The 25868-nt window shown below is 39.9% G+C and overlaps 1 protein-coding gene and 2 long non-coding RNA genes across 11 annotated transcripts in view; all 3 read right to left on the bottom strand.

Moving 5' to 3' along the window:
* Window positions 1-25868, bottom strand: part of LOC133452413 (WD repeat-containing protein 37) — a 76102-nt gene that overhangs the window by 27571 nt on the left and 22663 nt on the right. For 4 of the 9 annotated variants that reach the window (XM_061731698.1, XM_061731696.1, XM_061731699.1 and 1 more), the window contains 3 exons: window positions 24555-24689; window positions 22690-22804; window positions 17322-21555 (listed from right to left, as the gene is read on the bottom strand). The exons of 2 other annotated variants lie outside the window; for them this stretch is intronic. In XM_061731698.1, coding sequence (XP_061587682.1) covers window positions 21424-21555; window positions 22690-22804; window positions 24555-24689 — 382 coding nt within the window. In that variant the 3' untranslated portion in view covers window positions 17322-21423. Of the gene's footprint in view, window positions 1-17320; window positions 21556-22689; window positions 22805-24554; window positions 24690-25868 lie in introns of those variants that run through there. 3 more of the 9 variants (XM_061731693.1, XM_061731695.1, XM_061731697.1) reach the window with 1 other exon arrangement.
* On the bottom strand, window positions 759-1192 carry LOC133451851 (uncharacterized). The gene is made up of 3 exons (XR_009783217.1): window positions 1170-1192; window positions 953-1071; window positions 759-827 (listed from the first exon to the last, which is right to left on the bottom strand). It is a non-coding gene; the product is annotated as an uncharacterized LOC133451851 (long non-coding RNA).
* On the bottom strand, window positions 1217-2404 carry LOC133451850 (uncharacterized). Its single transcript, XR_009783216.1, has 3 exons — window positions 2046-2404; window positions 1856-1917; window positions 1217-1261 (listed from the first exon to the last, which is right to left on the bottom strand). It is a non-coding gene; the product is annotated as an uncharacterized LOC133451850 (long non-coding RNA).

Raw genomic sequence — 25868 nt, 5'->3', positions numbered from 1 at the left:
CACCCCCCCCCCCCCCCCCCCACACCTCCAAGCCCCACCCCCCCAACCTCCCCCAACCCTCAGCCCCTCAACCCTCACCCCCCAACCTCCCCCAACCCCCACCCCCCCTACCCTCACTCCCCAACCCCCCCCAAGCCCCATCCCCCCTACCCTCACTCCCCAACCCCCCCCAAGCCCCATCCCCCCAACCCCCCCAAGCACAGCAACCTCTACTGGTGCAAAAGAAAATTGCACCCGAGAGGATTACTGCAAGCTACCTGCAGTTTACCAGGCTACAAATACATGCACATTTCAGAAATCAAATAAGCAACCACCTCAGTACAAGTAAATGTATTTATTGCAGAAAATTAAAACACAGTATTCCAAAAAGTTCAGTGTGTGTCCACATGAAAAAAACAAAAAAGGCACTTTTAAAAGCAAATCTCCGACAAAGAGATCAAAACTTAGTCCAGTCAGTGAGCACTTCTCTCTCTTGCAGTTTTTTTTTACAGTTTGATCTGAATGGCCCCTGCTCCTCTACCAAACAGGTCAACTTAAGAGTTTAACAGAGCTAAAAACGAGCCATTGTCTCCCAGTGGCGCCGCCCGTTGCGTGGCACCGCTCTGCCCCAGTGACTGTCGCTGCACATGTAGGTATAGGGCTGAACTCTGCTTGTCTTTCCTCTGCTGAAGCACCTGGCACAAAGCAGAAGCCTCGTGTCTTTGGGGTGGAGGTGAAACTATCCACACCGCCCGTCCATCTACGACGCCATCTTTTTCTTCTGACATCAGGTCATCAGGTCACATTTCAGCGGGAGTCTGTACACATCTAGCCCTGGAGGCCAGCAACTGCAAAATATAGAGTAGCAATTAAAATGTGTATAATTTTTTACCAATATTCAATTAACACTAAATTAAAAACATCTCAGTTCCATATACTGTAACTCACTAACCCAAATATTGCTGTAACTTACCCTTGTTTTCCGTTGTCTAGTCTTCATTGCATTGTTTAATTTCTTTTTCTGGGGAGCATTTTCTGGCTGATCGAGACGATGGCTCCTTTTCAAAGACTCAAAATAAGTCTTGCAAGCAGCTAAAGCACAAGCAAAAATACAATTAGAATTTAATTAGTTTCAATATCTATTCAAAGCAATTCTAAAAGAACAAGGATGGATGTGCCTTTCTTTTTACCTGTTATCACGTCGCTGTCTGTGTCAGGAAAACCAATGCCGACCTGCTCCAACATGTATGTCGTAACTGCAAGGTTATGTGGAGAATTGATACTGTTGGGAAAGAGAGGAGCCATGTTAGTTGATTAAAAACAAACTCAAACCCGCAAAGCAACCTTTTATTTATTTTTGTGTGGAGAAAATAGATCTAGATCACACGTGACTACACTGAGCACACGTGACACGTTACTAAGAATACTATAGAAATATTGATTTAATATAAATACCATGTCATAGCTATCTGTTTCTGGTTATTTTCATATAAAAGTACGTTTTTCAATGTTTATAATTATTCACAAGTATGCAGTGTCATAACTACATCTCTGACGTTGATAAAAAACCAAACTGTTTGAAAATCTGTTGAGAATTGAGCAAGTTAAGGTTGTTTAAGCAGTACATGCACCATTAAACACAATGTTAGAGTGAGCGAGCTCTCCTGTGGCAAGATGGCCACCTTGTGACGACGTCGCTCTGCATTGGCAGCAGCGCGGACGAGTCATCTAGCCTTTAATAAAGTCCATAGACATATATAAAGTTTATATATGTCTATGGTTTTTCAACAATTTCTTTCCTAATGCCGTTTATTCATTTATTTTTTATTTTGCTGTGGTAAATTACAGTGATTACAAACAAAAAACATATATTTACCTTTGTTTTGGATCCAGCTTCATAGCGTTGTTTTCAGAATTGTGTAAACGTCTTACAGCCTCCTGTATAGATTAATAATACAAAGTTAGTGTGATTCTAAAAGTATTTAAGCATTATTACCTCATGTGGACATGCAGTTAAATGTAAAAGGAATTGTGCACAGTCCTTAGTCATAAGCAAACTTACTTACAGCAACACGTGTGTTCTTTGCTCTTTTAATCCGTTTTGCGGGTGTGGAATCGGAGCTGAAAGTTTCAACACGATCAGAGCTTAAGTTCTTCACTTCCTCGTCCAGTAGCTCAAATCTGCCGTCGATGTCCTGTAGTCTGCGCTCTATCTTTTCAAATCTGCTGTCTACTTTTTCTTCGAATTTCGATATTTGTCGCGACAAAGAATTTAAAGCATTAACAACAACAGATACACCTGAACCGGGACTTTCTCATGGGGAAGAAGATGGAGTTGACCGTCCTTGTCGCTCTACTGCAGGTCTGGTCGGAGTAACATCTGCTTCAGGTTGATTTGGATAAAAGCACAAGGACCGTTTATGCGACATGTTTTACAACAACGCAGCAGTATCTCCTCAAAAGCAAAAAAAGTTCTACCGGGCGGGAGCAAAACAAACAGTAACTGACTAGGACAAACTTTAAAGACCCCCGCAACTCTCAACGCTGTGAGAGAGGAACCAATCACATTGCTGAATCAATTCTTAGCCACGCCCCCGCAATAACATGCGCTGCGATTGGTCTGTCAGGACTGTAACAGTAAAAAGTGGGGTCAGTAAACTCCCGATTACAGCCCAGAAATGGCCGTATTTCACAGTAAACTTCTTTCACTAGTAAATTCCCAATAACATCTACATACACCCAGCAAACACGAACATTACCGGTTAAATGCTATGTCAGCATATTCCCATAAACTCATCTTTTCGTGCTGTGGGAGGCTATGATAATGACGCTCTGTGCTGATTGGCTGCTTGAATGACGTGTAGCAGGGGAGGGGACAAAGCCTCGCTCCGGGGAGAAGAACCGGCTCCGTACACTATTAAACCGTGTCCCATGCGACCGAGATTCAGCGACGTAAATGTCTTTGTAGAAAGGCGCTTTATGAAAATAAGTCCATTTACTTGTATTAGTTTGCAGCCCAGTCTTGCCACATCCAATATGGCGGCGACGTCAGTAGGTGATGCAATCAGCCCCCCAGCCTCGCGCTCAGAAGCCACGCCGATGGCGCATTTGTGGAGAGCCAAGATGGCGGTGGCGTAGGTTGTTCGGTGCGCAGTTTCTCCGTCAAACAACTTGAGGCTTTGTGAATAGGCAGACAGAACATGCGGTAATTTAAACGTTTTTATGATACAAAAGTGACTTTAATAAATTAATATTTTGGTGCCAGGACTAAAAACCTGTGGAAAAAGTAAATAACTTCGGGAACTACGTGAAGGTAAAAGTTTGAACACAAGCTAGCTAACGCGCCAACGGACGTTAACGTCAAAGAAAGATGTCTTCGAATGCTAAAATGAATGACTCTGAAAAGTCCGCTGAAATTGCTGCGACAAGTGAGGAGGACATAGAAATTACCCCCGAAGATACAATGGACACACTCTCGGTCCAGTCTGACACTCAAGCGAGGAGTGCTAACAAGAGGAAGAAACGAGACTTCAACGGTGACAGTGCAAGTGTGGACATTTTGGCAGCTATCCAGGAGCTCTCTGTTAAACATGACGAGACGTACCGTAAGATTTCAGTGATTGAATCCACGACGGAAACAACGTCTCAACACATTGAAAAACTCTCTCATACAGTTGAGCAGCTTGTGGTTGATATTAATCACCACAAAGAAATTTTGAAGCGGACAGAAACAGACATTGAACAACTGAAAAGAGAGAACCGGCTTTTGAGAGCAGGAGTTGCTGAAAACAAGCGCTACAGTTACAGATGGGCATTGAAACTACACGGAGTAAGAGAGGAGGTGAACGAGGACGTGAGAACAGTGGTGATTGACATCCTCGGGAAAGTGGCTCCGGGACTTCAGGAATATCTACAAGAGAGTGTCGACATTGCGCATCGCCTTGGTCCGAGGAGGAAGGACGGGTCCCACCGGTCCCTCATCATCCTCTTCGCGCTGCGCCGTATGCGTGATGCTGTTTGGAAAAGTGCCAGGGGCTGCAAGTACCTGCGGAGCAACAAGCTGCGTCTCACCGAGGCGCTCTCTCCAGAAGACCGACTGGCCAGAGAAAAACTCTGGCCACTTGTGGAAAAAGCAAGGAAAGAAGGTAAAAAGGCGTCCTTCCTAGGACCGTATGCTCTGATAGAGGGGAAGAAAATTGACCATTTAGACATTGAGTAAGTCAGATAAATGAAGAGATGTGTCATATAGCCTACTGCACGCCTCCAGGATGGTTATAAAAGAACTAATAGACTTATTGACTATGAACTATTAACTCTGGGGGATGACGGAAGGTTGCTTCTTCCAAACATTTCACATCTCCAGGAAGATTATATCTAGGTCAGAGATGACCGAAGCAGATGTTTCCACACTGAGCTTTAAGAGACTCCTTGTAGTTGAAAGTCGTTGTTAAAACCACCAGCAGTTACATTCAGTGGATTAATTCCACATTTCTATACAAGTCTATACAAATTGTTTGTTCCAAATGATTCTATAAGATATTCACACTTTTGCCTTTTCATAACAATTCATTGTGTGTTCATAGCTTATACAATATATTCATGATATTTAGTTTATATAACTTACAGTTAAAAACAGAAGGAAAATGTGTTATGTTAAAATGGCATTATTCTGGGTTTAACTAAACATCTTTAATTGTTATTGGTTAAATCAGTTTTAACTAAAAACATTTATGGTGCCTAAATGTAATTTTTCTATAGTCACAATTTTGTTTTGGCTGTCTATCACAGCCTTGTTTCAGGAATTTAAAACACACTTTAAAGTCCTGGTTATCTATTTGTGAGAGCTACTTCATTCTTGTATTTCTGTATTTTTTTTAAAAAAAATTTAATTTTATTTATTTATTTATTTTTTTGATGGCTCTTAAGTTTGATTCTTTAACGGTTATGTCATTGAATGTCAGAGGTATACGTGATTTGCTGAAAAGAAAATATTCCGTAAAAGTAGTGAGGCTGACCTAGTATTTTTACAAGAAACACATTCAAGTGAGTCAGATATAAAGTTTTGGAAAGGGCAGTGGGGAAATAAGATTTACTGCAGTCATGGTACCAACCGTTCTGCTGGAGTTTCTATTTTTTTGCATAGATTTAAAGGGGAGGTCTTAGAGGTGGTGTCTTCACATGATGGTAGATGGATTCTTGTCATCTTGAAGCATGATAATTCAAATTTTATAGCATGTAATATTTATGGGCATAACTCTCATTCGTCCAATAAGATACTTTTTTGTCGGATAACCTCAAAAATAAATGAACTCTTACACAAATATCCTAACTCTTATGTAGTATTAGGTGGTGATTTTAATGAGTGTCCTGATGATACATTAGATAGATTCCCCCCAAAGCTCTGTCAATCTCTTGTGAGCGACAATATTGTTTCAAAACTTTGCTCGGATCTCTCCCTGACTGATACATGGCGGTTTTTCAACCCAGATACACAGGATTTTACATGGTCTAAGAGTAACCTTACATCTAGATCTAGAATCGATCTTTTTTTAATTTCTTCCTCTGCACTTCAGTATGTGAAAGATGTCTCCCATTCTTTTGCCCCTTTGTCGGATCATAAGAAGATCACATTGAAATTAGGGAGGTTAGAAAACACATCTAAATTACGAGGATACTGGAAATTTAATAATGCCCTCCTTAATGACAACTGCTTCATTGACAGTATAAAACATCTTGCTAGTGAACTTTTTAATAACATTAGGGGCAATGAATATACACAAAAATGGGAATACTTCAAATTTATGACAATAAATATTGCTGTAAAGAGAGGTAAAGACTTAAAAGCTCTAAAAAATAGAACTGAGGCTGAGTTACTGAGCAGGATTGGTCTCCTCTTATCTAAGCCCAGTATGTCTTCTGAAGAGGAGTTAGAAGTAAAGGAGATACAATTAAAAATAGATCAGATTTACATTGAATTAGCCAAGGGTGCATTTGTAAGATCTAGAGCCAAGTGGTTGGAAGAAGGGGAAGCAAACTCCAGCTATTTTTTTGCTTTGGAGAAAAGGAATGGTCAAAGGAAGTCACTAAGTATGCTAAATATTAATGGTAGTAATTGTATGGACCAAAAATTAATATCTGATTCTGTTTTTTCCTTTTATAGCAATTTGTACAAATCAGAATTCAACAACCCCTCTTGTGAAATGTTTATGGATAAAATTAAAAAACACATAGTCACAATTGATGAAGACTTGAAAAAGACTTGTGACTCTAATCTGACCAGAGAGGAGATCAAAACTGCTCTTTTCTCAATGAAAAAGGGTAAAGCCCCTGGTGTAGATGGGCTTTCAGTTGAATTTTATGTTCACTTTTGGGATATCATTCAGGAACCTCTATTTTGTATGTACTGTGAGTGTGTTGGTCAGGGACAGATGAGTACAACTATGAAACAGGGTGTTATCTCGCTAATCCCAAAGCCAGATAAAGACAATTTATTGATAGAAAACTGGAGGCCTATTACTCTCCTTACTATTGATTACAAAATTCTGGCCTCAGTTTATGCAACTAGATTAAAAACAGGTCTACCTCATATTGTTGCTGAAACACAATCAGGATTCATTAAAGATAGACACATAAGTAATAACATCAGACTTATTTTGGATCTATTGGACTATGCAGACTCAGTACACTCAGATGCGTTCATTTTATTTTTAGACTTTTACAAAGCCTTTGACACTATAGAGCATAAGTTTCTTATAGAATGTCTTAAATTGTTTGGTTTTGGAAGTCAATTCATTGATACTATTGAAATGTTTTATAAAGGAATTAATAGCTCGGTGATTATCAATCACAACACCTCGAATAGATTTGATATAAATCGCGGCGTAAGACAAGGATGTCCGATCGCACCATTTCTCTTTATTTTAGTTGTCGAACTATTGTCATTAAATGTAGTACATGATGAAGAATTTAAGGGCATTTCTATATTTAATAGAGAAATAAGAATTTCTCAGCTGGCGGACGATACAACACTTTTCCTGAAAGACAAAGAACAGTTGGTCAAAGCTTTTGACTTAGTTACACAGTTCTCATTAGCTTCAGGTCTGAAACTCAATGTATCCAAATGTGAATTATTACCCATACATAATTGTGTTGATACTTTCATAGATAATATCCCTGTAAAAACCACAGTCAAGTATTTAGGCATTCAAATAACAAAAAATTTAATAGCAAGGCAACATCTCAATTTTTCTGGAAGAATTAAAAAGACTAGAGATATTTTTAACCTTTGGCTTCAGAGAGACTTAACATTATATGGAAGAGTCCTTTTGTCAAAAGCTGAAGGGATTTCTCATTTTGTTTATCCATCTCTTTCTCTTTTTGTGAATGATGTAACTGCTAATGAAATTAACAGGCTATTTCTGAATTTTATCTGGAGAAATAAAACGCACAAAATTAAAGATGCAGTTCTATCTAATCGCAGAGCGGAAGGTGGTCTTGAAGTGATTAATTTCATTGATATCATTAATACTTTTAAAGTCAATTGGTTAAAAAGATGTTTAAAATATCTAAATTCATTGTGGTTCTTCATCCCCAATCATATTTTCAATAGTATTGGTGGACTTGCTTTTGTTTTAAACTGTAACTACCTACCTGACAAACTTCCGATCACACTGTCTAAATTTCATCAGCAGTCACTTCTTTCCTGGAAGCTGTGCTTCATTCACAATTTTTCTCCTCACAAAACTTTGTTATGGAATAACCAATGTATAACTATTAGGAATAAGTCTCTTTTCTATCCCAAATGGTCTGAGAGAAATATTAATAATATCTTATCAGTTTTGGATGAACATGGTCTTGTCCTGTCCTATGAGAGTTTCATATCTCGTCATAATTTTCCTATACCTTTCAAGGAATACAACTCGGCGATAAAAGCAATCCCTTCTGGCTTACTCAATTTAATGAAAAGTCACTTATCTTTCTGTCAAGAAAGTAGACCAGAGGGCTTGTCTGTTTTACTTTTGAATGGTATTAACATACAAGATAAGAAATGTAACAATAAACATATAAGGAATATTTTTCAAGATAAAAAGAGGTTTTCACCACGAGGAAAATTTTATTGGCGCTCTTATTTAGAGGACATAGACTGGGAAAAAGCATGGCTATTACCTTACAAGTACTGTATTCATAACAAAGTAAAAGAAACTCATTTCAAAATTCTTCACAAGATATATCCTGTTAACGTTTTCATTTCAAAATTCACAGATGTGGATAGCTCTTGTGTTTTTTGTGGGCATGCTGATGAAACTTTAAACCATCTGTTTTTTGAATGTAACATCACAATGCAATTTTGGTCGAACATGTGTTCTCATATCTTCACCTTTGTTGATATGTCATACTGTTTTTCTCTTAAAGATGTTATATGTTATTATGAAAATAAGAACAAGTGCCTTTAGTACTTAGTTAATTTTTTCATTTTGTTTGGAAAATATTTCATTCATAAGCAAAAATTTGCAGCCTCCAAGCCAACCTTTCCACATTTTCTCATCGAATTTAACTCACTTTATAAATCCTTAGCCCTTGTTAATAATAAAAAGAATAAAACATTTTTAGATAGCTATGATAAAATATTTACTGTGCTACCTGACATTTGATGAAGTTTTTGATCAGATTATTTAATTTTGTATTTATTTATGTATTTGTTTTTGTTTATGAATTGTTGAAAATGAATTTTGTATACTACAATATTTACTATGCTGCCTGAAATTTGATGTTTTTGATGAAAGATTATTTAATTTTGTATTCACTTATTTTATTCAGTATGTATTTATTTGTTTTTGTTTATGAACTGTTAAATGTATCTTGTACTGTTTATTAACTGTCTTTTTGTATTTGGTAAACAGCTCTCATTTATTGTGTGTATTAACGTATATGTTCAATGTTTGACATTGTTTGTAAATTAAATTCAAAAAAAAAAAAAAAAAAAAAAAAAGAAGCCACGCCGATTTTTTCCAGTGGCCAGCCGCGGTACTGCAACAAAAAATCCCATGGGGCCCAGAAAGCTTTTTTCCCATAGACCGCAATAGTAAAAGAGAAGCCTCTAAAACTGTTCACAGGACACCTCCAGCTGTAATCACCGGCAATTACTAATCTTTGTATTCTATATTTTTAAGTCATGGACTTTATATCCGTCAAAAATGTTTTATAACGGCCAGAAAACTCAAAGAAAAGTCTCTTTCTGGGCGTGACGTCACGGCTTTGTCCGTGCACTCGCAAAGCGCGGTCGTGTGTGTCTCGGGAACGAGCATGGCTGAATCTAAGCCGTTCGGCGGAATAATCACTCAGAAAAGTGGAAAACACGGCTCAAAGGTGTGTTTTTGTTTGGTCACATCGATTTAGTTTAACTTTATGATAGTTAAAGTCTGTTATTAGTCTCTTGTCAGCTTTCGTTTTTAACCCTCTGATGCACAACATGGGTCAAAAGTGACCCGACTGAGATTTTATGTTCTTTATATTTGTAATGGATAAGTTTTATCTTTTGGTCTTCCAGGTATTCCTCTGCCCAGCAGAGCATGCGTTTCATGCGCCGGCACAGGAAGGTCAACCTACATCTGGAGCTGCTGATCCAGTTTTACTCTGCACTTGCCTGATTGTCTGGTTTGGTTCAGCCACCAAACAGGACAGACACAGTGTGTGTATGTATATATATATATATATATATATATATATATATATATATGTATATATATATATATATATATATATATGTATATATATATATATATATATATATATATACATACACACATACATACATACATACATACATACATACATATACATATATATATATATATATATATATATATATATATATATATACACACACACACACACACACACACACGTATTATTTATCCAGTTTTTATTATGTATCCCATTGCACTACTACCTCTTTTTTTTGCACTACAGACTGACCACCTGAACCCACCTGCTATCTATGTTTGTACTATCAGGTATAGATTTATGGGTTAGGATTGTTTGTTGTTGTTGTTCCTTTCCTTTTTTTTTGTCTTCTTTTTCCTTACCTGATAGTGGGTTTTATTGTTTTTTTTTGTAAATAAATTTAAGCCCACGAATAGACCAGGGAAAGTGAGGGTGGCCTTTTTTGTTTGCTTTAACGTCTTGCTTTTTGGTTGTTGTTTTATTTTATTTTAGTTTTTTATCACACTGTTCACCCCAAGTCCTAGTGTTTAAATTCGTTGTGTTTTGTGTCTTGTAAATAAATAAAACATTTTTTGTTGTATATAGTTGACCTTTTGTTGTTTGTGACTTGTGTAATTTATTTGCTTTTTTTTTGTTTGTTCTTCCCCCCCAAGTTCTACGCTTAACCCATAACCCATGGTATTTGCTTAATACAAATCTGATATTTGCTGTATTTGTATCTGTATTTGCTTAATACAAATACAAAAATGTATTTAAATGAAAGAAATGCTCATCAAGGAGTTGTTTGTGTTGATATTTAAAAGAATGACTAGATATGCTTTTAAGAAACACTTGCAAGCGGTCTCTTAATTTTTTTTTCCATGACAAAAGACATTGGGTTTATAATAAAACCTCAGTAAACGAGGGGGAGCTGCTCTGATCAGTGTTGAGCAGCAGCTGAGCAGGAGACCCTCTGTCATTCATTGAGCTGGAGCTGCGCGCTATGGCACAGAGCTCAGGTGGGACGCTCAGGTCACACTCGGTCTAAACGCCCTGACCAGGGGGATCACAGACGGAGTGAAGGCAGCGGTGACCACTCTCAGAATCAGAATAAGAACTGTTTTTATTGCCAAGAGCAGTAAAGGTCAGTTTACAGCACAAGGAACTTGTCTTGATGTAAGGTGCAAACATAAAGGTACCGGTAAAAAAAATACTTTAAAGAGAAGTATAAAAATAGAATTAAGAATTAAAATAAAATACCTCCCCCCGCATAAATATACATAAAATAATAGAACAAAGAGGCTAAGTTATCGTGAAAAATGTTGTAGTGCGGTGACTGCCAATAGATTTGGGGTTATTTAGGGGGAGCTGGGCCATTGTTCAACAGGCTGACTGCAGAGGGGAAGACAGACACTACTTGTGGCGTGAAGTCCTGGTCCTGGTCCTTTTGACAAAGGGGAGGGACTGCAAGTGATAGCGTCCAGGGTGAGAGGGGTCAGCAGCAACTCTGGCTGCACTTGTCCGGGTCCTGGAGATGTCTTGCAGGTCTTGCAGAGATGGGAGGCTACAGCCGATCACCCGCTCAGCAGAGTGAAAGCATGCTGCAGTTTGGTCTTGTCTCTGGCTGTAGCTGCAGCACACACACTACACTGTCAACACATTGCATTGCCAATTTGCACCAAACAGAAATGTTTAATAGCAAGAATAATAATGGTTTGTCATTCTTGTACTTAAACATTTCCGTTGTAGCCAACGGTGTATGGTTTGTGAAAATAAGATATCAGGCAGGAATAACACTTAATGTGAGCCCAGAAGCTGTAAAAGAATCAGAGAAAATGCAAAGTTAATTACGCCTAACATTCGGACTGCACGATCATTAATAGACAAAAAGATTTACCCAAAGGTATATAGATAAATAGCATATGACAGCTTTTGTTATTGTTATTGTCTTTTGTTTGTTTTTATAAAGATGACTCGTTTTATCCTTACTCAAAAAAATAAAACTCCACAAATTAACCACATTTAAACATAATATTTGACATATTTAAACATAATACTTGACAAAACTTGTAATACAAAAAATATTTGTCTTAATGTAAGTAATAAACTTGGGAAGTTTCATGGTGATACCTGCTATTTACATTTTTACCCTATTTTAGCCTATTAACCTGGGGTGTCTCATCTTAAATAAAAATGACTCGTTTTATCTTTAATTAAAAAAAACACACAAATGAACCATGTATAGTCTATAACCATGACTTTGAGAACAGCATCGGTTGATTTGCCCTATAAATCCCTAATTTCATTGTGTACATCTATCATTACCGGTCTGAAGGACTCATGAGCGCGCAGCGCTTGTCCAGAGCGCGCAGCGCTCGTTCACATTGCCCCGGGGCATGATGGGAGGCCCCAGAGCATCATGGGAGGTGACTCAACTGCGCATGCTCTATGGGCCCGTGTACCAGGAAGTAAACCAGGAAGTCAGAAATTTTTTCGGCGGATGCGCTGGGTGAGCAAACTCCATTGAAATGAATGGGCGGCCATTTTCGATACTTTATCCAGTTATATAATAGATCCATGATTCAGCCCCCCTGCCGTGAAAAGCCCCCCCTCGTCGCGGGAACGCGCATGTGAAGAGGACGCTATAAACCAGTGGTTCTCAACTGGTGGGTCGCGACCCAAAAGTGGGTCGCGGACCCGTTCTGGGTGGGTCGCGGACAGCTGGTCAAAAAAAAAAAAAAAATTGAAAAAAAATGTTTTAATTATTTTTTTTTTTTTTTTAAATTAAGAATTTGACATGTCTTTTATTTTGAAAAATGATTTATTTTGAAAGGCACTCGTCAGACACGTGCAGCCGCCTAGGCGGTAGCCATGGTAACTGCCACTTGACGCTCACTGTCTGTGTTGCAATGGCGAAGCGTAAATATCCATCCATTCATCCATCCATTGTCCACCGCATTATCCGAGTCCGGGTCGCGGGGGCAGCAGTCGGAGCAGGGATCCCCAGGCTTCCCTCTCCCCGGACACTTCCTCCAGCTCTTCCGGGGGGACTCCAAGGCGTTCCCAGGCCAGCCGAGTGACGTAGTCACTCCAGCGTGTCCTGGGTCTTCCTCGGGGCCTCCTCCCGGTGGGACATGCCCGGAACACCTCACGAGGGAGGCGTCCAGGGGGCATCCTATACAGGTGCCCGAGCCACCTCAGCTGGCTCCTCTCAATGTGGAGGAGCAGCGGCTCTACTCCGAGCTCCTCCCGGGTGACAGAGCTCCTCACCCTATCTCTAAGGGAGCGCCCCGCCACCCTGCGGAGGAAACTAATTTCGGCCGCTTGTATCCGGGATCCCGTTCTTTCGGTCATGACCCAGAGTTCATGACCATAGGTGAGGGTGGGAACGTAGATCGAGGTAAATCGAGAGCTTTGCCTTTCGGCTCAGCTCCTTCTTCACCACGACGGACCGATACAATGACCGCATTACTGCGGCCGCCGCACCGATCCGCCTGTCGATCTCGCGCTCCGTTCTCCCCTCACTCGTGAACAAGACCCCAAGATACTTAAACTCCTCCACCTGAGGCAGGAACTCTCCCCCGACCTGGAGGGTGCAAGCCACCTTTTTCCGGTCGAGAACCATGGCCTCAGACTTAGAGGTGCTGATTCTCATCCCAGCTGCTTCACACTCGGCTGCAAACCGCCCCAGTGCATGCTGAAGGTCCTGGCTCGAGGGAGCCAACAAGACCGGGAGCCACTTGATTTCAAGCGTAAATATGACCCGGTGTATTTAAAATGCGGATTTTCGTACATTGAGGATATTAAGGGACAGAAACCCCAGTGTGTTGTATGTAGTAAAGTGCTTGCAAATGAGAGCATGAAACCATCGAAACTGAAGCGCCATTTGGATACTAAACATCCTGCATGGAAAGACAAGCCAGTGGAGTTTTTTCAAAGACAACTCCAGAAGCTGAGGACTTCACAGAAGTGTCTGACAGCGTCTTGCTCCAAACAAGAGGAAGCTCTCCGTGCCTCTTACCACGTAGCTCACCGTATTGCCAAGGCAAAGAAACCCCACACAATAGCCGAAGAGCTTATTTTACCTGCAGCAATGGATATGGTGAGAGAGGTGATGGGTCAATCAGCGGCCGACAAGCTGAAAACCATACCGCTGTCCAATGATACTATAGCTCGACGTATTCATGACATGTCTGGTAATATTAAAGAACAGACCACAGCCCGCGTCCAAGCAAGCCCCTACTATGCCCTGCAGATGGACGAATCCACCGATGTATCTAGCCATGCTATTTTGTTGGTTTATGTGAGACACATCTTGGATGGTGATTTGAAGGAACAGTTTCTCTGCAGCACAGATCTCCCTACCACTACAAAGGCAGAGGACATTTTCAACAGTGTGGACTTGTATTTGAGCTCAGTGGGCCTGAGCTGGGAATACTGCGTGGGAATCACAACTGATGGCGCGGCTGCCATGACCGGGAAACATTCCGGTGTGGTGAAGCAAATTCTGGACGGAGCACCGAATGCGACGTGGAACCACTGCTTTTTGCACCGTGAAGCGCTGGCGGCCAAGGATATGGTGCCGGAGCTCGACGAGGCTTTGAAAGATGTCATCAAAGTTGTGAACCACATAAAACGGAGTGCAAAAAACAACCGCTGCTTGAGCCAACCGTAACAGAGCTGCCTTCATTTAATCCATATTTAGCAGGTAATATTTTAGAGTCATCATGGTTGACACTCCTGCAAGTTTCTTCAACATATGTTGCTTTTCGTTTATTGGAGCTGCTTTCATTTGATCCATCGTTGATAACAAAACATTTAGAGTCTCTCTCGGCTGTAATTACAGCTCTCTGTACAAACGTTGCATCTTCTTTACTGGAGCTGGCAGCATTTCATCCCTTTTTAACAGGTAATATGTTATCGTCGGCTAGCTTGACCCTCTTGGAAGCTCCTTCTGCAGATGTTAGTTTACGTTTGTTGGTGGTTTTTCTGTTAAAGCTGGATTCTGCTGCTGCTGGTTTGTGACAGCTGCCGCCATCGCTTCCAGAGGTTCCAGCCTTTTCCTCGTCACATTTAACAGAAGTCCCCTTTGTTTCATCAAAGTGGTTTCTACACAAAGTTGTTTCTACACAAGTTGCTTTTTGTTTATTAAAGCTGCCTTCATTTGATCCATATTTATCAGGTAATATTTTAGAGTCATCATGGTTGACACTCCTGCAAGTTTCTTCAACATATGTTGCTTTTCGTTTATTGGAGCTGCTTTCATTTGATCCATCGTTGATAACAAAACATTTACAGTCTCTCTCGGCTGTAATTACAGCTCTCCGTAAAAACGTTGCATCTTCTTTACTGGAGCTCGCAGCCTTTGATCCCTTTTAAGTAATTAGATAATATGTTATCGTCGGCTAGCTTGACCCTCTTGGAAGTTCCTTCTGCAGATGTTAGTTTACGTTTATTGGTGGTTTTTCTGTTAAGGCTGGAATCTGCTGCTGCTGCTGCTGGTTTGTGACAGCTGCCACCATCGCTTCCAGAGGTTCCAGCCTTTTCCTCGTCACATTTAACAGAAGTCCCCTTTGTTTCATCAAAGTGACACACTGTCATTAAAGTATTTGCTGAGATCATATAACTTAGATCATCATCACTAAGAAAGTGTTTCATCGTGATGAACGTATGGTCGAGAGCTTTAATTGGGGTGATCCGTTTTTGTGGATTCATTGCGAACATTTCCTTCAGGAGACTGATGAATGCTTTGGTGTCTTCACGACAAACAGGGATCATTCTTTGTGGCTGCATTGCCATCAGTTGATCCAGAGAAAACACATTTGTAAAATCACCATGATAGTTTTCAACATTCTCTCTTGCCATGCACGAGTATAGATCTGGGGAATTCAGCCACCACGTACGACGAAAATCCTTCTTGACCAGATGAAAGTAGTGACGGATGTTGGCTGCCTTGTCCAGGAAATCATCGTCAGGTTGACCGTTCAGTTGCACCATCACCCTCATGGCCTCATATCGACTTTCCATCGGATACAAGTGTTGTCCGAGGTACAAATAGGCCAAAACGCCACCAAGGGCCCACATATCGATGCCTTCATCCAAGGTGGGATATTGTAGTAGGACTTCTGGGGCTCTGTAAGACAGGTTTTGACAGGTCAACATTTGATGTGATCCCATGTTTGCAAAACCAAAGTCAATCAGCTTCACCTTGAAAGGCTGTGAACAATGGTTAACAAGCATGATGTTGTCTGGTTTAATATCAGCATGAACCATTTGTATGCTATTCAGAGCCTTCAATGCGATTAGCATCTGCTGGGCAATTGGCCTGATTTCACGAATGCTAAGTGGAGTGTAATTCCTTCTTTCCATGAAATCAACCAAATTCATGTCCAACTTTTCTAGGACCAAACAAAAATAGTTTCTATACCTGAAATGTTCTGTGAATTTTAGCAAATTGCTCTTGTCAGGCTCAAGTTGTCTGAGTTTTTCCAGCATCTTGGCTTCTCTCAAGCCAAATACACCGGCTCCTCTTTTCATCACTTTGACAGCCACATGTTCTTGTGTTTTCAGGTTAATACAGCTGGCCACTTTTCCAAATGTACCTTCACCAACCAACTTATCAATGTTGTAAAGGCAGGAGCCACCACGGAGAACTTTCCTCGGTCGAATATCAAACAGTGAATTTGATGTAGAACTGATGTTTGGCTCCATTTCGAAGATTTAAAGGTTTTTTACAGCAAAAAAAAAATGCAAACTGTCTCCAGAGAATCTCACAACAGATTTCAGGTTTTATGACAGAAGATTCCAATTCTTGGGTGTAGCCTATATATAATGTGTGATCACGTGACTGCCTTTGATCTTGACGCATTACAGTATGACGTCACCGTTTGTTTGCATTCTTAATAGATTTCTTTTTTTAGTTTTTAAAACCGAAGCAATTTTTTATGTTAAGAAAAATAACTAAAAATGTCAGGTTGTTCACGTTAATTTTTAATCCAACACACCACAGCGCAATTATGTGTGTGGGGAAAAATGTATAATACACCACGTGACCGACCGCGGCTCGCGTTAGATCACGTGATTAAACGAACGGAGACCGCTCAAGGGTTGCAGTTCTTCAGCTGGCCGATAGAGGGCGGGGTGCAAACGCGAGTCAATGTCCACTGACAATGTCCAAGTTTTTAAACATATTTACAGCCTGGTTCAAAATAAATAAATCAATTTTGGCCTCAACCATTTTATTTCTTATTCATGACAACTCTGAGGTGGGTATATTTTTTTTGTACCACGCCAGCAGAGTTTATATAAAGTGACAAATAGCTTTAAATTAATTTCTAATATAACTGATTGACACGGGGACAATCAAATCAATTAAATAAGTCATGTAAATTATAATAATAAATCTTCACCTATATCACAATCCTCTTTAGACATAGCAATGCAGTAATAATGGCGATCTATAAAAAAATACACATTCTTTCAGAAAAGAAAAGGAAAATAAGTAACAATGATTATGTTTGATTAATAATCAATTAATAATATAATGACAGAAGTAATAACAGTAATATTCTAACAATTATAATCACAATTACAGTTGTCGTAGCAATAATAACAGTAATATTAATATAATAATTATATTCAATAATAGTCTAATAATAATAATATAGTCTTACTCATAATAATGCACACATTACCTGTAATACAGCTGATCCACAGATATTTAAAGAGGTGAAATTACTTGTGATGTTCTGCCACCATGTGGTGAGAAGTGATATTACTACATAGTGACTTAATGTTCAAAAACCAGCCAAGTTGAACGTCATCAAACAGCACAAACTGTTTATTTTTTATTCCACAAGTGGGCGCTTGTTCCCTCCACACATCCACACATTTGAGAAGTTTTCACTTTAGTGTTTTTCTTTCTGTTCTACCTCGACAACAAAACACTGTCAACACCGAGCAGCCACGACCTCTCAGACTCCACACGTGTCGGACTCCAGATGGACGATGCTCGGCCAGTGCGTGTGTGATCTGGTCTTTCTGTGAGAGATTCAACTGAACATTCGGCTGAAAGTTGTGAGTCAAGACTCAGAAAAGTGGCTCAGTGAATTCAAGAGAAGAAAAACCTGCTCAAGACGCCTTTTGAGGAGCTTCTCGTTTTTATTCACAAAAACGGATGTCTGCAGGACTGCCCTCGTGTGAGTTGTCATGTGAACATCAGATTTAAAGGTAGTGTAGGAGATCTTTTTCTGAGGTTGCTTTTATAGTTATATTTCCTGAAATTGTATTTTTTCTCCAATAACAAGCAGTTAATTAAATTGTTTGTCCAAACAGCAAAAACACTTCAAGATTTGGTTTTTACTGATAAGATTTTGTTCGCAGTCGATCAAGTTTTAAAATTCACACGATGGGAGAGTCTGACGCAGGACGAGCCGTCTGGATTTGGACCATAAACCTTTAATTCCCGTCATAAATGACAACATGAACTCAGTTTTACACAAAAGTAAAAACAGATGAGACGTCAGTCATCGAGCAACAAAACAGATTCATACTAAATAAAACACTAAATGCAACATTATCAAGTTATAAAGGCTAATAATAAAACAGCTGCTGCTGAGTCGTCACTAGACGGACAGACTTTTATATTTTACAGTTTAAATCACAGAAATATTGCGGTTTTAAAGTTAAAGCAGGTTTGCAGGTTTCCCTTTTGACAAGCAGAGCAGCGTTTTTAGTTTGACTGATTTATTCAATCCAGAAGTTATTGATCTTTCATGTTTCCAGAGGTTTCTTTAGTCCTGCAGCCCAACGCTCACCAACAGCAGCCGTGAACGTCCACCAGAGCGCGTCTGTACCCAGTGAAGACGCCGATGTCTGCGTCAACGTCTGAACCAACACGAGTTAGTGAGCGAGTCCGGAGAACCACGACAAAACTACGTTTAAACACTGTTTAGACACTGCCGATATCTAGAAAGAGAGAGAAGGAATATAGCAGTTTCACCCATGTTAGAGCTTCACACCCGTCTCTTTCTTTATTCCCTTTGTTGCAGCCTGGAATCTTTTTTTCTTACATAATCGGCGTAAACCAAAGTAACGCACGCGGCTGAACACGATTCTCTGCCGAAAACACTCCTGGATGTCACATGTTTCAGTGTTGATGTGTCTCCTGTCCGGTAACAAAGACGTGTCGGGTTTTACATGGACAGAAAACCAGAAGAAGTTGAAACGGAGCAAAGTAACAATGAGACTCCGGACGAGCGTGTTGAAGGTGAAGGTGAAGACCGTCTCCGAGCAGCCGGATGTTTCTGAGACGACAGGTGGAGTTCAGGCTCCAGAGGACTGAAGAAAACCTCGCTGCACGTGGACACAAGAGGAAAACCGGCGATGTCACAGGTCATGAGTCCTCCAACAGGACAACGGCCCAAAACCCTCCACTAGAACCAACCCAGAACCAAACACGGGAATAGAGTCCTGGGGCCGGATTCACAAAACATTCTTAAGAAAAAAAATCTTCTTAAGTGTCATTTTTTTCTTAAGTTCAGTCTTAAGAAGAAAAAAGAGAAGAAGTCGTATTCTCCAAAAAAGTTCTAAGTATTTTCTCAACTTTCTTCTTAAGTTTTTTCTTAAGAACAAACTTAAGAATAAATGGTATTCTTGAAATAAAAGTTCTCAAATTTGTTCTTGACTTTTTTCTTAACTTTAAGACAACCTTGACCTGTCTTGAAATGTATTCTGTGAAAAGGTAAAGCCTCTAATATCACCTTTTTCAACACATTTTAGACAAGTTTAGACTAGTAGGTCTGAGTTTGAGGATATACTTTGTAATTAATTACACAAAGAGCCTGTTAACTGTTTGTTAGCATGTTAGTTAGCGTGGTAGTTAATTATTATTAATTTTCCCCAATAGTATTTTTTTTCGCACATTAATCTCATCCACCATAACCTTGAAAAGTTCCTGCATCTCTTTTTCTCCTTCTCCATGTTTAGTGACTGACGGTTAAGACCCAAACTACCTGTATAAATGTTGTTTGTGGGCGCGTGCAATGCAATGACATATTTTAAGAAGTTCTTAAGTAGGAAAAATAAGAAATTCGTAAGAAATGACAGTTCTTAAGACGGTTCTTAAGAAAATATTGAGGAATTTCACTTCACTTAACTTTCTTGTGAACTTCTTAATTTTAGATCTTAAGACATTTGTTAAGATAGTTCTTAAGAACATATTGGTGAATCCGGCCCCTGATCTACATCCTGTTGGACATCTGTGGAAACATCTGGATCACCTGATCAATCTGAGGATCCCGTCTTTAAAGTTGTGGTTCGTGGGTTCACGCGAGGAGAGCAGAACTCACCGGCAACACTGCAGCCTCCTGATTGGACAATAAGCCGCGGCATCAGAAATGTGGGCGGGGTTTCAGATCTAACATCTACGTCTGAAGAGACTCGAGGCCCCGCCCTCGTTGATGACCTCACTTGGTTTCCCCGGGTTTCTCTGTGAAGGTTTGAGTGGAAACCACTTTAAAACTGCCCTTTATGACCTCATTAAAACATGTTTGCGTTTACATCTTAACCCCGGAGTGACGCACGAAACACGCGTTAAGATCCTCTACTACAGTTTCTTCAAAATATCACAAGACGAAAGTTTCATGTCATGTTGGTCGTTGGTTCAGAAGATGAGAAATAAAAGCTTTTAGTGAACAGATTTGAACAAACGACATTTTAACGGCAGGCCTCAAGTCTGAGTGGATTCAGAAATCTCTAGGGGTTAAATATCCGTCTGCAGTAACATTTAAGATAAAAGTGAGCTTTCTTAACCTTCAAAGGATTTCACAGGAAGATGACAATCAAGTATCTATTACATACTGCTAAATATGCAGGCCGTCAAATGCTTCTTTATTTTAATTTTACAGCCATCAGGCACCTTTTATCAGCTCCTGAACGCGAGTTTCCCTTTAAAATATCGCTGCAACAGCAGCAACACGAAGCACCTTCAAGTTACGGACAAATCCAACACAAAACGATACCAGAAACGAGTTTGTAACAGCCACCGGTTCTCTCAAAGAAAAAGAAAAGTGCACGACTCGCTTCAGGGACGAGTGAACTTCTGAAAAACTGTAGACGACAAGCAGAGCGAAACAAAGCTAAGCCAAGCCGTGTTCAGACGCTGAACTTCCTGTAAGTCACCGGAGACGAAACACCCGACATGTACACAACGGCAAAAACCAAGACACAACAACACGTGTTGACCTTTTTTCCTGGAAGCAGCAGACTGCCGTCTCCGTGGAGACGGGAATCTGCTGTTAGTGGCACAGGTAAGATGCAGCTTCAATCAGCATTCAAGCAATCTACATCTTTAGCTGCAGCCGAAAGCTTCCCGTCTTCACTTTCACAGAGGGAGAATGGCGACTTTTGTCTTTGTGCTTATTTCTATTAGTGGAACAAGTGGTGCGTTTTCCTTTGGGAAGGTGAACATCCAAGTCTGCTGTGCAGCGGTGGCGTTTCCGGGAGTGGAACAGATGCGACGGACGGCGAGCTAAAGTCCGTTTCCTGTCCTGCCTCTCAGTCCGGAGCAGGACGGATCTGGTGAACCATCAAACGTGGCGGCGTTTCCCTCCGTAAGCTCAGAAGACAGCCGTCGGCATGGCGGCAGCTTTCACAAACACGGAGACGACACTCTTCCAGCTGTCTTTTCAGCCTCGGAGGAGCGCGACGCCGGACCGGGACCGGAGAGGAGCGTCCGCCGCCTCACTTCTCCTGCAGCAGCGCGGGGATGTTGATGTTCCAGCCGATGGCCTGCCGGTCGAAGCCGCAGGTGAACAGGTTGCAGGTGGCGTTGTCTTCACACCAGGCGGAGCAGCAGACCATGCGGCGGTGACCCTGAACCACAACACACAACAAACCCATGACCGCCTTGTTTCTAGTCCGCGTGATTTCTAGAGATAATATAACATTTGGCATGTTTGTACAAAACTAAAGTGATGAACTCTGTTATAATGTCATCCTCTGTTTAGCCAAATTATTTATTTAAATAGATATTTAAAGTCCTTTTCCAAATTGTTTTTTTTTTAAATGAATTTAGATTATATTTAAAATCTTTAAAACTAATAACTGAAAAAAATGCACAAAAAATGTATGAAGTGTTAAGACTGATATCCTTACTTACCCCTTTTATGATGGACTTTGTTGTATTATTTTACTTAAATGTCATGTATTTAATTTATTTATTATTGTTTGTAACTTATTTTCATATTATATTACTGTATAATTGTCATGGGACATTCAGTCTCTATACACTTTATTCTCCTGTTTACATACAGTGTCCAATGTACTGTTCTGTTTATCAACCTCGAGTGTATTTGTATGGAATGTATATTTGCAATGTTTGTTTTATAATGAACCTTTGACACAAATATTAATAATAATAATTTGATAAACACGTGATCTGAGGATCTTTTAATTGGTTTGAATTAGATTCTAAAGGGACGCAGTCGTGTTCGTCCCAGAAACTCAGTTATCAGCAACGAATCAGCGATCAGCATCGTGACTCGTATGTTGTTTTTAATCTAATGTGATTGGACAATTCATTTAATTCATTTAGAAAATCAAACTGAACTACACAAATCAGATTTTTATGTTTGTTTTAAACAGGTTAAATAACACTTTCAAATATCTGAAAGAAAGGAACGTTATCTTTTCAAATAATATAAATTCCAGACAGAACAATGGAAATGTTCATGTTTTTCTTCTCTCTAATGTGTAAAATAAACTGAACCCGAACCAGGAAGAAAAAAACAATTCAAAATAACAGTGGACTTGTTGAAATGTTAAACCCCTATTTTATGTTCAGTTTTCTTTTTCCACTGCAGCAGAACTGAACTGCTTCACTAAAACTTATGACCAATAAGCCATTGTTGGATAGTTATATTTTTCTAAATTAAAAAAGGACCAAAATATTATTTTTCCTTTTTCCCCATTGTACCAATCTTGTACCTAACCGTGACTTCTGTGTACCTGTCTGTTGCTTCGTGGGAGTCGAGCCAGTCGGACCCCGGACATGTCGAACAGCCGGACCTGCCGATTGTCGTGAGGGAGAGCGATGATCCTCTGGTTCACCGACACGCTGATCCTGAACGCAGCGAAAAACAGAGCGGAAAGAGGCATTAGATACGTCCACCCCTGCCAGAGCACAACATTTTACATTTGCAGCAACATTTGATGTTTTGCAGATCTATGGTTTTAGTTTGAGTCAAAAATAAATAAAAATCCACAATAAACATGTATTTAAATGACCCATTACAGCTACCAGCAGGTGTCCAAAGGGATTAACATCAATAAATACCTAAGTAAACATGACGCACAGTAAAAAACTAGTATGTATTGAAAGCTCGAGGAGGAGGGTTACGGGCCGGGACGTTAACCAGACCACAATGTTGATCTGCTTATCAAAACTAAAATCACTCCCAGATGTCTCACAGCTGGTTTTAAGTACGCAGCGAGGCACCGGAGCCCAAGAGACCGGCATCGCCATCAGCTGTCCCAACCACGATAATGTTTTATCCTCGATCAGGTGAACGAAGTCTTGCGACAGCCGCAGCTTGATGCTATTAACACAATTAAACAGGGATTCTTCCCAATCACCGTCATTTGGACTCAAAGGTGGATATATTTACAAGACATTTATATATAAATAGGAAGATGTTTTATGTTTGGATGAAACTGATCATAAATGTAGAAAATAAAAAGAGAAGATAGTAGGGCCAAAAAATGGAGCCTTGTGGTACGCCACATGAGGGAGGATCATGTGATGAGAAGATCAAAACAAAAAGATCAATACTCTGATAATCCAACCGTTATTTTTTTAATTCATTTAAATAAAATGAGTCAACTCTTCTCTGATTAAAACCTCTGAAAACCTGTATTTTCTTAGTATTTCAACAACGTTTGCTCGTCTCCAAACTTCACTACTTCATGACATTTTTCAGTCAAAAATAATTGAATCATCAGAGACGATGAAGCGATTTTCCAATAAGAAAACACTCACAGGCTGTTAAGGGAAAGAGAAATTTCCACTCAGGCTCGTAATCGCTGTTTGAACACGAGCAATGATGTGTTTCAGGACATCGTTGCTCTTTTTATTTAGGTGTTTTTATTCAGGTTCTTGACTGTGTCTGTCTAGAACAGCGGTCTGCAACCTGCGACTCTTCGTCCTCATCGTAGCGACTCCCTTTGGCCTTGAAAAAAAACCTGAACATAAATAAATGATATTTCTGAATTCATTTTTATTCATATTATTAGTTTATTTTGTTGGGCAGTTATCTTGGAGTTTGAGTTGAACTATTTTTAATTTCTAATTTGTCAACAAAAATATACGTCAGTCACGTAACGCCTTCAGCCATATTCATTTGCCTTCATCGCCAGTGACGCCGGCTCTTCGTGCTTGATATGTGGCGGGAAGATATCCAACAACAAAAAATGTTACGTTGAAAGACACTTCCAAAACAAGTATTCTCGTAAAGACGGGGAATATATGAAAGATTTGTTCATAAAAATATCAGAGCATCTATTATTTTATATTTATTTTTAAAGCTGCAGCAAAAATTTTTATTTATATTAAAGTTGGGGTAGTTTTTATTTTACTTTTACACAAATATACACTTAAATAGGCCTCGAGTTCACAGTTTAATTTATTTCAAAGTACGCCTTCAAATGCACTTCTGTTGTTATGTTTAGTTGTTGCAACAGCTAAAATAAATAAAAGATGAAAACTTTTAAAATCTCTGTTATTTTTTGTAGAAGTTGGGGCATAATGGTTCTTTTGATGATAAAGGTCTAGAAGCAGTGATGGTAAACATCGGCGAGGTTAACAGCCCCCAGACCTGTTGACGGCAGAGTCCGTGCGGATGGTTGCTATGGGCGACCTCATGTTCTTCAGGTCCCACACTTTGACGGTTCGATCGTCGCTGCCGGACACCACGTTGTCGCCCACGGTGAACACGGCCGACGTCACGGTGCTGCGGACGACAGGAAAGAGAGGTTGATCAGCAGGAAGGTTAAAGTCTGAGCAGAGAGAGTTGGAGAAGAGAAAAAAAAAACCCTTGTGGCTTTGTCCTCGTGGTGACATCCATCGATGCCCTGGCTCGTTTAATACCCCATATATTTCTGACAGATCCTCGGGTTGTTTATACATAACCTGCTCTGTGACGGGCGTATCGGGCCGGTCTCTCAATCCTCCCCAGACTGACGTGCAGAAGCAACTGCTTCTCCAACATCGACACCTTTGATTTTCCTCCTTTGCAGCGTGTGAACTCACTTGAACGCTACATACTAAGCTGTTCGCCCGAGGTTGTATTGGCTTAAGTTCAAGAGAGGGGTAAGAATTTTTCTTTACAATTACATCCTATGCAACAGAATCAACAGAAGATGTTGTTTCTTTATTTTCTTGGTTTCAAAGGTGGTTTTCCAACTCCTGGAAATCCACCACTACAAGCCTAAGCGTTTGGCTTACAGGATTGTCAAACTCTCTTGCACTTGAAAAATTGACTTATATTATAAAATTGACTTATATTATAAAAGGTAAATACATAATCTTTTATAAGATACGGAGATCTTTTACGGTATTCTTAGAGGGGAGGGAAGCATTAGAAGCATGCTAGCCTTGACTGTTAATGTCAACCTTTAATTGAATGTATGTTTCAGCTTGCTGATTTATTAAGATGTATATTTACGTTCAAGTGCTTTTCTTTCCTGGGTTACGGGACAATTACTGAACCTCCAGGGAGACTTAAAAGCAATTTTTGCTTTGGACTGTGTCCCACAATTCCCTCCAGAGCCCGGTATTTTAGTAAATTAGTATATTTGAGAACAACCTTACTGTGATTGTTCTGTTCTGCATGTTATTTGTTGTTGTTTTTCTCTGTGGAAAAATAATAAAAACATTTACTGAAAAAAAAAAGGTAGTTTTTTTCCAGATGTGAGTTCAACTTGCAATCGCTGCAAGTTAATGCCTGCCACTCATGCGCACATGTTCTGGTCATGTGTTGAACTTGAAGAATTTTGTTCTCTTATTTTTAGAACAATTTCTGATTGCCTTAATAAATTAATTTCTCCGTGCCCATCTATAGCAATCTTCACGTTCCCCCAGACACAATTGTACTTTCAAAGGCAGAGGCTGACTGCGTCGCTTTCGCCAC

This window comes from Cololabis saira, chromosome 10 (genome assembly GCF_033807715.1).
Source record: "Cololabis saira isolate AMF1-May2022 chromosome 10, fColSai1.1, whole genome shotgun sequence".
In the NCBI taxonomy this organism is placed as follows: Eukaryota; Metazoa; Chordata; class Actinopteri; order Beloniformes; family Belonidae; genus Cololabis; species Cololabis saira.
Note: the sequence above shows the minus strand (reverse complement) of the source record. Positions and strands in the feature narration are given on the sequence as shown.